This window comes from Cottoperca gobio, chromosome 9 (genome assembly GCF_900634415.1).
Source record: "Cottoperca gobio chromosome 9, fCotGob3.1, whole genome shotgun sequence".
NCBI classification, from domain to species: domain Eukaryota; kingdom Metazoa; phylum Chordata; class Actinopteri; order Perciformes; family Bovichtidae; genus Cottoperca; species Cottoperca gobio.
The window spans coordinates 4636827-4650723 of NC_041363.1; the positions used below are offsets into that span (position 1 = coordinate 4636827).

General features: G+C 40.0%; 2 protein-coding genes across 7 annotated transcripts in view; one reads left to right on the forward strand and one right to left on the reverse strand.

The window, feature by feature from the left end:
• adgrd1 (adhesion G protein-coupled receptor D1) overlaps window positions 1-691 on the reverse strand; it is a 29897-nt gene extending 29206 nt beyond the window's left edge. For all 5 annotated transcript variants that reach the window (XM_029438954.1, XM_029438953.1, XM_029438955.1 and 2 more), the window contains exon 1: window positions 250-691. In XM_029438954.1, the coding sequence (XP_029294814.1) occupies window positions 250-324 (75 nt within the window). In that variant the 5' untranslated portion in view covers window positions 325-691. The remainder of the gene's footprint in view (window positions 1-249) is intronic.
• A 926-nt stretch (window positions 692-1617) lies between these two features.
• stx2b (syntaxin 2b) lies at window positions 1618-8946 on the forward strand. Of its 2 annotated transcripts, XM_029438997.1 has the most exons (11): window positions 1618-1979; window positions 2065-2139; window positions 2216-2315; window positions 3046-3120; window positions 3219-3292; window positions 3504-3612; window positions 5605-5678; window positions 5853-5990; window positions 6098-6208; window positions 6329-6448; window positions 6592-8946. In XM_029438997.1, the coding sequence occupies exons 1-10, from the start codon at window positions 1950-1952 to the stop codon at window positions 6422-6424; spliced, it is 882 nt and encodes a 293-aa protein (XP_029294857.1). In that variant the 5' UTR covers window positions 1618-1949; the 3' UTR covers window positions 6425-6448; window positions 6592-8946. The 2 variants fall into 2 exon arrangements, with proteins under 2 accessions (XP_029294857.1, XP_029294858.1); XM_029438998.1 differs by lacking the exon at window positions 6329-6448.
• The last annotated feature ends 4951 nt before the right edge of the window (window positions 8947-13897 follow it).

Below are 13897 nucleotides of genomic sequence, written 5' to 3' on the forward strand. Positions count from 1 at the left end.
TATGAAAAAACACCTGTGCCATTGTTAATATGCTCAGTGAGTGTTTTAATAATACTACTTCAAACTTGTTTTTTCTTTCTTTACCTCATTATGTTAAGAGAACAACTATCTATATATAGTATTAGGATAAAGGTTTTGCTATAAGCCGTGTGGAGTTTCTTACCTTTCCTGCACAATCCGTTTGTTATTATATACTTTTGTTATATATGACAGGATGTAGTCAACCTGTCTTTGTGTTTATGAGCTTACCTTAATACAAGAGACAAAAGCTGCAACAAGATGAATTTGCAAAGATAAATCCATAACTTTTGGAAAATGTACCATATGCAGTCTTTTCTTTAAAAAACAAAACAACTGTTAAACTGTTAAATCCCCCAAATAAAGATGAATCCAGGAGGAGCCGCTCATTATTCCAAGATGTGAAAAATTCTGATCAGTCCATGTGTCCAAATTTAGAAGTATAGATAAATTACAGCACCAGAGCAAACAAAAAAGAAAGAATCAGTTTAGTGTTCTGGCTTGAGGCAGAAAAACTTCAGAAGTTTTCCTTTCATGATCAAAATCTCACCAATTTCCACTTCCACGCAGAAAACTGTAATCCGTGATCTTTACTCTACAGTGAACTACTTTCTGTGAGTTTCTGTGGCTGGAAATGGCAAGGAGCAGAGAAGCTCCGTTCTGGCTTGTTGGACTGAACGTGGGAATTGCAAAGCGTGATGTCATTTTTGGATCTTCTGAGGAGGGGCGTTGGAGCTGTGCGTAAATGTCATTACTTGTGCGTAATTGGAGATTGCGCGGGGAATGAATGAGATCAGGATCTGCACTGTGCGATCCAAATGCTGTTTAGATAAAAGATGCGGATAAATATGTGACTAGTTTGGATATTGGGTTAAATTACAGGACAACACCCAACAACGTCGCGCAGATACAGTATCTGCGACACACATGATAACTTTGGATGAGGGACCTGATGGGTTTGGTTAATTACATTTCAACCACTTCAAGATTTACTAAATGAGATAACTTACTTCACACAGTAAGTCCATGCAGGAATATCATGAATGTCAATTAGTCAAATGAGATTGCCACAGTTCGTCTTTTATTGTGTTACTTTGTGTTAGTGAAACACTGAGGATACCTGGAGGATACCCACAGGAGTCTGCAGGAGCAAATGCTAATGCTAATGTGCATACATATCAGGGTAAACAGCGCCACCCTGTGGCTAAATAGCCCATAGTTTAGTGGCCACCCAGCTGTGCTTATCTATTATTCATTAAACCTTCTCGAATAACTGCCTGGTGGTGTGTTTGCTGTCACACTAATATTCATCATCTGATAAAAATCACTGTTTTCATATAATAAACCGCACAAGACGCGCGTGCTGTGTCACAGTGGTACTTAGGTGTGGTGTCTTTTAATGGTAATTAAGGTAATTTAATTCCTTCTTTTTTACTTTGTACTCTTCCAACAAACATAATAGGATTACATTAATTTAGTTTGTTTATCGTGATGGTCTGATCAAATGTAACTGAAGGTGGGACTAGGTCCCCCCCCCCCCCCCTGAGGCTGAGAGAGATAAAGAGAGGGAGGGAGAAAGAGAGAGGCGGATCCCGGGGAAATAGATATTGTGGATCTTTTACGTGCGCTTGTGCGGTGAGAAATATCGACACAGAGTGGAACAGAAACATCGTCACTTTAAGCTTTTATTTTGTACAGCTTTTACCTTTTCGAGCTGTATTTTGGACCTAGTTTTGCTCAAATTAAAACTTTTTCGCTCTCTTTCAATTTCTGTCGCCTTAATAACGCTGCTAATGTCGGCCTACTCATCTCACCTCGACCTCAGTGCACAGTAAGGTGACTCAATGTTACTCTACACATGGAGACTTACTGGATGACCCAGCGGGTGTTTTACTAGAATTATCCGGTGAGGAGACGAGCTGGTCGGTGTGATGAAGGATCGACTGGCTGAACTGACTCCTGTGAGTCTTTTCTCGCTATACACCTTGACAGGTAAGACATCCTGGCTGCACAAAAAGTCACTCACACACATCTTTCCGTATACAGAGTAGGACACGAGCAGACGAGGATGTTGCAGTCGCAGTGGACAGAGATGGCTTCATGGAGAGCTATTTCAGAAGGGTGGGTATCTCTGCAACTTCCAGCATGTGTGCACAGGTTTGACTCTAGACACTGATGTGTTATTGATTGATTTTAGGTGGAAGAAGTCAGAGGACTCATTGATAAGATCTCCCACCAAGTGGAGGAGGTGAGGAAGATACACAGCATGATCCTGTCTGCACCCAACCCGGATGACAGTACGTGTGTGTCTTTATAAAGCATTAGGATGGAGACAGAGAATATTTGAATTTGAATGATGTCTGTTGTTTTCAAGGGTTCACTTTTGTGCATGTTGAGAAATGCCCAGCCGGAGTTTGACTTTTGAGACACGGAGTGAAAATGTCTCAGTTCCTTTGTTACATTTTCCTCCTCATTGTAAATGAATTGCTGCCCGGGCCGGAAACCTGTGAAGGAAACGGCTCCGTTTTTCCTCCCAAAAACTCACAAACCATTGTAGTAGTAGTTTCTTTTAAAAGTCATGCTGTCATTTGCAGATGTCTGTAGGCACCAGGGTCAATTATTACTAATCAGATACAGGTTCAAAGTATTTCAAATGGCATATAATAGCGAGTTACTACTGGATGAACTCAGTTCCTGGCTTTGTTCAGTGTGTGAGCCTGAGGACTCTGCAAGACAAAGAGCCAGTTTACAGGGCCATGGCATCATCAGCGATTATACCTAATGTAACACAGTACAGCGTTTTAAGATCCATGACGTGGAAATGTTCACCAGGGAAAGGAACAAAGGGCTTGTGCTTTGTGCTGTCGTGTGACCCCTGCAATAACCCACAGGGTTGTTGCCAAGTTACAAGATGGAATCACAGTAAATCCAATATTTACAGGAGAGGCAGTGATTAGCTGGATGACATGATTTTTCCTCATCAGAAAATCCAAGTCTGACGTGTTTCCTATTTGTGTCCGTGTAAAGGAACAAAGGACCAGCTGGATGCGCTGACCAACGATATCAAAGGGAATGCCAACGTGGTGCGAACTAAACTGAAATGTGAGTTGATCTATGACGCACTTGTTTATTGACTACACCTCATGGAAGCTGATGTTGTCTGCTGTTGTGTAATGCATCATAACTCTCTCCCTCTGAAGCCATGGAGCAAAGTATGCCTAAAGATGATGCAGCGAACAGATCCTCTGTTGACTTCAGGATCCAGAAAACACAGGTCAGGAAACAGATTAATGAAAGGCCAAGTCCTCACACACACACACACACACACACACTTATTATATATCCTGCTCATACATGATCACCATCTGTCAGTTGTACACGAGCACCAGGGGGAAAATGGGGTAAATGTTTTTCTAAAAATGTATCTGAATCCACAATCTTCCCACATTCTCACCCTTTGTCCTTGTGCTTTCACTTGTGCTCAGCACACAGTGCTGTCCAGGAAGTTTGTGGAAGTCATGACCCAGTACAACGAGACTCAAGTGTCCTTTCGGGAAAGAAGCAAAGGAAGGATCCAGAGACAGCTGGAGATAAGTAAGTGAAAAATAAAGGGACTCCCTGAGCCCTCATGAGGCCAGGGATTATATTTATAGTTTATAGTAGTCTTTGAAGCTTAAATGTAATACAACAAACAGGAAATATTTAATCTAGTGATAAAAGACTTTGAAATAAAACCTTGAAGCCGTGTGAGGACAGGATACAGGAAACAGACCGCACCGGTTTCCTCTCCGCTTCTCTGGACACTAAGTGTTGATGAACAGACACCAGCTGCAGGGAGGTTTTTCAGATTTCTTCAAGATGTCAGGGTCTTTTACACAAACCAAACAACCGGTTATATAAAGAAGCATAATTAGCAAGAGTTACATACTGAAGCCAGAATGAATGAAACATGGGAGTCCAGCATTAAAGCAACATTATGCTTTAATCTGCATTTTTTTTGCAATTCTCTTATACACTGCTGTCGTAAATATGGACAGCTGTAACGTTACACATGCATTTGTTATGATTACGTTATGAATGATCAAAAACCATCGAGTTGCTTTGCACACACAGCCAAACATCAAGCAAGTGCAACAACACAAGACATAGCAAGCCAGCTAATATTCCACAGTCCTGGCTGCACAGCTCTGAGCTAACAGCTAACTAGCTGGCTGCAGCTCCCGTTAGCAGTAGTTAGCGGTTTGCATTAGCAACAAGTGAAGCTTTGTGTCCATCAGGAAACTCCGTAAATCACAGAGTCGAGGCAGAGCAGCCGCAGGACATCTGAGGGCAAAACCAGAAAACATTTTCTCCATAAAATATGATCCACTTTCACCAAAATCAAGTTAGTCATCAAATGAGTTAGAAGCTGTTATTCTAAAAGGTAAAATCGCTACATAATATTGCTTTAATAGGATGCATTTCGTCAATGTGAGATTAAGCATAGTGAAACACGTGCAACATACAGTGTGCATAAGTATATACAGTAAGTGTATTAGCATTCAGACGCTTACAAGTTTTGCCTTTGCAACCAGAACACTTTAAACAAGACGGAGGTGCATTCTAATATGCACACGAGTAACACTAGACAATAGTGAAAGGCAGAACATAGGACCGTCTCGCCCAGTCCCTGCGGCCGGCATTAATGAGAGGCTCCAGTTCTCCACACTGCAGACGGAAGAGCCTGATACTGGAGACGCCTAGTTGTGTTTGTGTTGCCCAGGTAACGGAGAGAGGGCGCAGCCGCCTGTGTAACAGTAGTTCACCTGTCTTTTCCTAACAGCCGAATGAACCTCGGTCTGTGCCGTCGTAGACTAATACTTCTTCGCTTGATGTGTAACCCTCCAGGAGAACAAAGCTTTCAGCAGCTGCTGGCTTCCTTTGTTCCTCAGAAGCTTCTAATCTTAGTCACAAATACAACAACTATCCGCGCAGAAACGGAAAACTACCGCAGGAGCGGACGATTATTAAACATTGAATTATCTCAAATAGCAGTCCTTTGATAAATGCATTAACAACTGTTGCACGGAGATTTGTAGCTCTGCTCACACTTCACGCAGCTTCACAACACTGTCACGCAGCCATATTGTACCGGGGCTAAGCACAGACATATGTTGTTTACATTCTTGACTGCAGTGCAACACTTATTACTCTGGATGTTTTGTCTACAAATGTCAGATTTGGGTTTTTATTGTTTTAAAAGCATGCTATAGACAGCGGTTTAAATCATCACATTGTTAGGCATATTTATCTTCTGATAAATGTGTTTTCCTGATATTTTTAGAAACTTTTAATACAATTCTCTGTATTATTTTGAATGTTTAACTTACTTTAAACACTTAACAGGCTTGTACTTTTCTAGCAGAGGTGTGTATAGCTTGTGTTCAGGTCTTCACATTTCCCTTTATCCAGGGAGTTTATATTTTAAATCATAATCTGAACTTTAAAAATAACAATTTCATTTAGTTCTCTTCACAGAAATGAATGAAATCCTGAGATATCAGCCAAAACCTCTTACTCCCCCCCCCCCCCTTTTACTCATTTTAGCTGGAAAAGTGACAACCAATGAAGAACTAGAGGGCATGTTAGAAAGTGGAAACCCATCTATCTTCACATCTGATGTAAGTGTTCTCGTGCTGTGCAGTATGCCGTTATTGCAGGGTAAAACAAGCTATTACTGCCATCTAGTGGTGAATGAGGAGTAAATCATTGGGGGTGGGGTGGGGAGGGGGGTTCGTTTGGTGTCTTTGGATGCATTATTTGACCTTTTCTCTCTCTCCATCTTTATCCCTCAGATTATTTCCGATTCCCAGATCACACGTCAGGCTCTAAATGAGATAGAGTCACGACACCAGGACATCATGCGGCTGGAGACGAGCATCAGAGAGCTCCATGCGATGTTCATGGACATGGCAATGCTGGTAGAGGCTCAGGTAACCGCTTCATCTAACTGGAAAGGTTCCTCAAATCTCCCAAGTGTACCGGTATGTAGCCACTAAGATGCAATCAATAAAAGCATTTTGATCCTGTCCTTTTACAGGGGGATATGGTTAACAACATTGAGAAGAACGTCTCCAATGCAGCCGAATACATTTGTAGTGCAAAAGAAGAGACCAAAAAAGCAGTGAGATACCAGAAGAAATCCCGGAGGGTATGTGTCGTCACAAATACAAACAATTATCAAAGTCACATGTTACAACTGTATAGCCTTTTTAAATGGTACCCTACTTTTCATTGAAGTTTCAAATAACACTTCTTCTTCACTTGGCAGAAATACATTATCCTGGCCTTTGCTCTGTTGATCCTGCTTGCTGTCATTGCACTAATTGTCGGCCTGTCTGTTGGACTAACTAAACCCCCCGTATGAGAAGCACTGTGATTTCTGCGTGAGGTAACACTGCATGCACAACTTCCATTCTTTAAAACTCAACATTCATCCATGTTGTCCATATATCCATCAATTAATTCCTTCATTTAGCCCTTGAATGGTTTAAAGGATTCATTCTGACTCTTCTTTCTTTCTCTTTTTGACAGAAACTTATCGGCCTTGCCGTGTGTGGGGTCGTCGCGTTACTCCTTTTACTCATCATAATAGTTGGAGTCTTTGAGTGATGGACTTACTCACAAATCAGCTGTCGTCAGCTCCTGTAGTGATGAAACAGCTTTATAATAAGTCTTTCACCATGCAACAGCATTACAGAGATGATCTTATATAATGTGTGTGATCCACTTTGCACCAGTAACGTCGCTATATAGCTAGCATAAAGCATCCTGTCAGCACACATCCCTTTCCTTTAGCGGTAGGGCTGCACGATATGAGGATGAATATTGCAATACTCATATTATTTGCGATAAACAGTCAGATATTAAAGAGTACTCAGTTCTGCTGCTTTCAAAATACTGCTAAAAACACAACAAATTGCTTGTTGAGTTAATTCTGCTTCATCCGACTGAATGCAATATTGCAGTCTTTCGCAACGTGTTTATCGCACAAGTTGACGATAAAAAAACGATATATTGTGCAGCCCTACTTAGCGGTGATATGATGAACACTGCTGTGCATTCTGTATTGCTCATGACTTTAAATTACATTTTGTGAAATGAGCTCATTCGCTTTCTTGCCCAGAGTGAGACGAGAAGATTGACGCTACACATGTCTGTACAGTAAATATGAAGCATTAGGAATCACTAGCAGCCGGATAGCTTAGCTTAGCTTAGCATAAAGATTGGAAACAGGAAAAACAGCCTGGCTGTTACTAAAGTAGGAAATAAGAGACGGTTTGGGGTTACATGGGGTTATGTGCCAAACTATTTATCTTATGGTCGCAGTCACTTCCTGGAGTCTTGTTGTTGTTATGCGGTTGCCAGACGACAAGCGGAGGCTCCACATGTCAATTTCCCTAGCACATAGCCCGTCATAAAAACCACAGTGTGTCATTTCTAGACTTCTGTTTGTGTACAGATTAAACAAACAAGATAGTGATAGTAATGGGGGTAGTTTGTGAGCCTTAGAGACGTGGTATGCCGATGTTGTTACTTTTGGACAGAGCCAGGCTAGCTGTTTCCCTTTGCTCTCAGTCTTTATGCTAAGCTAAGCTAACCGGCTGCAGCTTACTCATGACAAGAAAGCCATTAAGTGCTTTTCTCAAAATGTCAAACTACTGCTTTAATATTCAAAAGATATTGCGACAATTCTCTTTATAAATTGATTGTATAATTTGTGTTTACATGTTCAAGTGTATGCTCGTTATGTTCTCTTGTATAATTACTGTAATTCATGTGAATTGAATGTAAAACTACTTCAGCTCAGGAGTCCTTTAGAAATAGAAAATTGTGAAACATATTCTCTGTAAGCTTTTCTACTTAACTCAATCTCAATCAGAAGAAATATTTTCAGATCAATCGAATGGAGTTCACTCTATTCAATAACTCTAAAACTTTACATAAGTGCCTTGTTGACATTTAATATGAAACCTTAACTTATTGAATAGATTATATTTATCACGATCACTGTGTGGCATGACTGAAATATTAATTGTGAAAAAAGAAATGCTAAATGTAAAGCTTTTGGATGATATTTCAAGAGCACACATTTCAATTTTGATACATTTGATTATTTTTTATTAATTAAAAGATAAAGAGTGAAATGTATTTGCAGAGGTGTATTGTTTGTTTACTTCCTTTCATATCAAAGTTGATAAAGTTGAATTCATTAGTCATAAATACAGGAGCACTTTTAAACATGTCTGAATTTGTCGAACAAGGTTATTTTCTCTGATCTTTTATCACATTTGGTTTGTTTAGAGGAAAACAGAAAGAAGCAGAGGGTGCTGTTTACTTCAGGACTAATAAGCACTTTGCACAAAGCTCTTGACTTCTGTGTAATCAACCAAATAAGATTAGTGAAGAAAGTGGAAGCAAGTCCCCGTAGGGCAAGTTCTTTTCCCTCTTTGAATTAGATCAAAGGAAACTTCAGAGGTGCACTTAGAGCGAAATGCCAGTGCATGTCCTTAAAATCTGTACGTGAGGGTGCTTCAGGTCACAGAGCGAGACATCCGAGACGTCAAGTCCAGTGATATTATGAACTGTGATTTAACTTGGACACGGCCCTTTATTTGGATGAGTAATTGTTGTGGCACTGAAGGTGTTGGAAGCTTTGGTCAATGAGATATAGAGGTATATATTGTGAGATACAGAGGGGTTGTTTCACCTTATTTCTCAATGTCCTTTTACATTTTTAAAGAAGTGTACTTAGTCCAGTAGCTCTTATTAAGCCACACTGTCTTGATACTTTTTACACCTTGACTTAAGCTGTGTAATCGTGATTACAATGACCTGATGGATGTTTTCTCTGAATTAAAAGTGAACTGTTTTAGTTGCTGAGTCCAATTCTCAGTCTGCTTATTTGTTCTTTCCTGTTAGTTCTCCTAGTTTTTACCACATTATTACTTTAGTCTGGATTGAGTGTCGATGTCCCACTGTTGCTACTGTCGATTTATATATTTCTCCACACTCTGCTTATCCTCTGATTTTGAGAGTAGAATTTTAATTCCAACAATTTCCTTTTGTCAATCCTGTCTGCTTTTTAGTTTTGTTCATCTTTCCAAGTTTGCCTAACTGCCACATATCCATATAAGACCAAGTTAGGCTTTAACTGGGACTCTTGAATACACACAATGTCTGGTTCCTCTCTTCTAACTATAAACTCCACCTCTCTCTTTGGAGGGGGGGGGGGGGAGTGCCTTTCCAGTAGAGAAAACACTATAAAATGCCTTCCATTGTGTACTTCCAGTGGAGAAATGCAGTGCCATACATGCTGGCAAAGCTTTATTTTTCCGGCCCTGCCCCCTCGCACAGACTGAGTCTGCCAGTGTTCCCCACCACACCTAGCACATCTTCTCTTCCCTCCTTACTTTACAAAATCTTACTTTTCTTCAACACCGCTTATCTCCCTTTCACCTGAAGTATTCCTCACACTTAAGTTCTCCACTGCTTCATATTAACAGGTACTCTGGAAATAACCCCTTTGCAACCGCAGAGGCTCTGGTCCCCCACTAACTAATTTGCCTTCTCCATCTGCACTTCAGTATTATACCCTATTAGCAAGCTTCCATCTCCCAAAACTCTGGCACATTTCACTTCTCCAACTCACCCTCTACTGATATCGTAATCGACTTTCTTTACTCCCCCTCAAATCTTACCACTACATTGAGAGATCCTGCCTTCAGGTGCCTCTCCTCGCCCTCTCTGTTCCCTTTTTCTTCCTCTTAGGCTACTCGCCTTTCTTGGATCTACTGCCACCACCAACTCTTCCCACTCATTCTCCCTCCTTTCATCACTACAGTTTCCCTCCACTTAACTCCACCACAGGCTGTTTGGCGATATCCCTACCCGATGTTTCCCACAATGATTTATCCTTTAACCTTCGTTAGCCTCCGGTCGTCAACCTTCCCTGCCTTTTTTGGCGGATTGCTGCATTTATTTGCACATTACCTCCACCAGGGAAACATCAAATGTGGGACAAAGGAGGCCTACTTGTACTCATAGGTTTAATGTGTAGGCCTACTCGTAGGTTGCTGTACGTTTTGGATTACACATACAATTTAGTTATGTGTGAATTGTTTTCAGCTACAAATAGATGAATACACGAACTGCAAACCTGGTGTGTAACTGCAAATCTTCTTTATGCATTCGCACATTGGAAATTATTTGTGCAAATCTCATTTGTTCACAAAATGCGATGCACAGCTGCACAAATGTAAGTTTTGTTCAGAGATTGTTTTTCCACATTCAAACATTTGAATGTATTCATACAAAAAGGTTTCACACATTCAGGTATGCTGATTAGGGTTGTACCAGTATACCAGTGTCACGGTATACCTCAGTAATACAATTGATGAGTTGAAGTTATCATAATATGAATATTTGCTAATCTACAGTTTTGAGAAAAGGGACATAAGTGAGTGTGTGTGAGTTAAGATACAGACAGGGAAAGTCTGGCTGTGCTGTATGTTAATTGTTAATAATCATAGGACATTATTTAAAAAGTTCCCAGTTGATCTTTCAGTTAGTTGGTCATTTAACATGCTATTATTGCCAACATGTAAACCAGGGGTGTCAAACATGCGGATGACTTTGCAAAGTGTAAAAATGAGCTGTTTTGATCATAAAGTAAAATACTGTTCCAGATACCTGTGACAAAATGTTTTGTGCCTTTGTAGACACACTGTGATCTCTAAATTGTAACACACATGTGTAAATGATAAACTGAGGCATAATATTGTTGAAGTTGCATTATTTCTTAAGAAAGTTCAGGTTGTTCATAATGTTTTGTAAAAAGATAGTTCATTAAATTTGAACATTTTCAGAATGAACTTGTATTTTTTTGCACTAAAACGAAGGGAAACATTTGGAGTTGTTGTTATTTACAGGTTATTATGCTGTGATTTTACTGGTCCGGCCCACTTGAGATCAAATTGGGCTTTATGTGGTCAAATTAGTTTGACACCCCTGATGTAAACTAACATGCTTTAGCTATATACCATATTATAGTTTTATATCAGGTTTATAATAATGTTTATTATTATTATCATTCTGTTATAACATATTATTATTATAATCAGATTATTAGATTATTGTACCGTGAAAATCGCATACCTTTACAACGGCTACATTACTTTTGGCCCTATTTTATATCCATACACCTATTGTGTGCGTGTGTCTGTTTGTCGTCCATGGTGTACACGAGACAAACCAATCCCTAAGGGGGGCCCTCTCACATTAAAGTAAATGGCTCCATCGTGCTACTACTGGTCAGAGACTCCACAGGTTTTTACATAAACAACTCCTTAATTAATTATTCTGGAAGAATTGAAAGATATCTGCGGCTAGCACCAGAACAGCAACGTTAGCCTAACTGTGTGGCTAATATTAGCCTAGCCAGCTAACGTCAGCCTAACTGTGTGGCTAATATTAGCCTAGCAAGCTAGCGTTAGCCTAGCAAGCTAGCGTTAGCCTAGCCAGCTAGCGTTAGCCTAGCCAGCTAACGTTAGCCTAGCCAGCTAACGTTCTAAAGGTCTAACGGCTCGGACCTTCAGGGCTAGGCTAGCTAGTTTGCTAAATTCAGTATACACCTCTATATGACCAATTAAGGTTGTTAAAATGTATTACACTCAATAGTTACACTTACACGTACTTACGTGAGTTTTGTTGAGTAAATTGTACATAACGTAATGGCTTCAAACAGCGCCAGCAGACGAATGCAACGAGCTCCGGGTGTGAAGGCTGGTCTGAGGTCAGTGTCAGAGAAGAGACCAGACGGACTACTTTTTTATGATATAATATAGGAGAAATCAAGCAAAAATGCAATTTTACAATGTCTTTACTTATTTGTGTCCTTAATATACTATTGATTTAATATTGACACGGGAATTTTGTGATCACACTTGTGACAGTTCATCACAAACTGACCATAAATGCAGAAGTTTGTTTACTTGTACACCTTTTTCAGGTAGTTCAAGAAGTTATTTTGATTTCTACTTGTACTTCTACTTGAGTACTTGTTTTTACAAAGTACTTTTATTTGAGTACAGTTTTGGGCTACTCTACCCACCTCTTGTCACAACACTAACATGTTCAAATCTCTCACAGACTGGCAAAGTTTCACAGCCACCAGCGGCAAACAGGGTGCCCAAGCTACTAAACCTACACTACTGGATTTTTGGCAAGTAGAAATGTTTCACTCTACAAAGCCTGTTACACTCTTACTGGGTCCCAAATTAGAGCCTGTGTGTACAGTTGCATACACTTCTCATGTGTGTGCAGATTGAACCTTTTAGGCCTTTATAAAAGCTTCTAGATACTCTTACATAATGAAATACAGAGAATTGTTTTGAATGACTAAATGGGCAACAAACATTTATCCGACCAATGAGAAGAAGAAAACCGTGAACCTTTTATTACCGTCTCTCAAAGTGATGCAGGAGGCGTTTGTGTAGAAGCGACAGAAGCGCATTTGAAGGCTGAAGAAAGATTTTTCTGTTGCTGTGTGCGCTGTATGAGATATGTCTCGGCTCTTACAACGATAAGTAAATTGCATAGTACAATAGAGTGCTTGGTCTAACTGGAATTGGAGCTGACAAGGAAGGAAAGTCCAACAGCTAATAGTCTGTTCTGCAGTGGTTTTGGAGAACGCTTGCATGGATGGTCCAGTGGAAACTGTAACTGATGACTGGACCACTGGACGTTTTAATTGCTAGTTCATTTCGGCTGGAGCCTTGCTTATTCTGCATCAGAGATGGGTAGTAGTAAAATATTTATAAAAATCTACTGTTTTATTAGTCTGCTGTCAAATTATAGCCTGCAGCTACTGTGGATCATCATTTAAAAAAAACAATTAATTTTAATTGTAAGCTCTAGTCTAATTATGTCTACAATCTAAATGTCTTTTTACCTTTTTACTAGCCATGTATTTGAAAGTTTTAACAAAGCACAATAAAACCTACACTTTTCATCATCATTGTTTAAAACAGTTTACTTTTCCACATGCAAGTTATACAATAATAAAAAAGTCAAAAGTCCTCAGTCAAAAAGACTTGCATGTTTGTTTTTTTAATCACCAAAATGTCATTTTAGATGGTTTTGTAGTTTTATGAATGTCCTGTGGCAGCTGTGCCGTCTCTTCTGTCTGTGTGTACTAACAATAATCCAACATCCATTATTATGTAACTCTTATGAATACAGATATTTATAATCTGAACATGCTGGAGTTATGACGTCATCCTGCACAGCTGACCATGACAAGCGTTTGGGAAAGCATGCAAACCATTCTGTCATGGTAGGTTATTGCTTGTAACAAACAGGGAATGTATCATTGAGATGTAATCTGATTGACGCATGGCTTAACTTGATATCCCTCTTTTTATGTGCCAGGGGACAATGGGTTGTCAGAAGACTTGCAAAGTGGAGAAACTTCTGAAACAGTCTCAGTGGGAAGTAGCATGGAGCCAGAGACAAAGGTTAGCCACAGCAAAGAAGAACAGTCGGATGAGAGGAACAGATAAGGTGAGCGTGGCGTGTTGTTTGCCTGTGTGTTGGTGGTAAAGCTTTCGATGAATAAGCTTTGATTCAGCCTTGTCTGGACACTGGTGGGATCAGCACTTGTTGGTGCCTGCAGCCATAATCTGACCTCACCATGCACTCCTCAGCCAAGGCTCTTGACTGTCACCAAGGCTCATCATTAACCAATGCACCCATATGTTGCACTCAGTCGTTGTATTTGTATCACTTATTATGCGGATGATTTGGCTACCAAACAAACAATATATTTGCTTGGTTACAA

Bases quoted from the DNA above. Each gene is read 5' to 3' on its own strand.
- stx2b (XM_029438997.1), top strand. From the start codon at position 1,950: ATGAAGGATCGACTGGCTGAACTGACTCCT. The intron at 1,980-2,064 runs GTGAGTCTTTTC...TTCCGTATACAG, and splicing joins GACTGGCTGAACTGACTCCT to AGTAGGACACGAGCAGACGA. The intron at 3,613-5,604 runs GTAAGTGAAAAA...TACTCATTTTAG, and splicing joins CCAGAGACAGCTGGAGATAA to CTGGAAAAGTGACAACCAAT.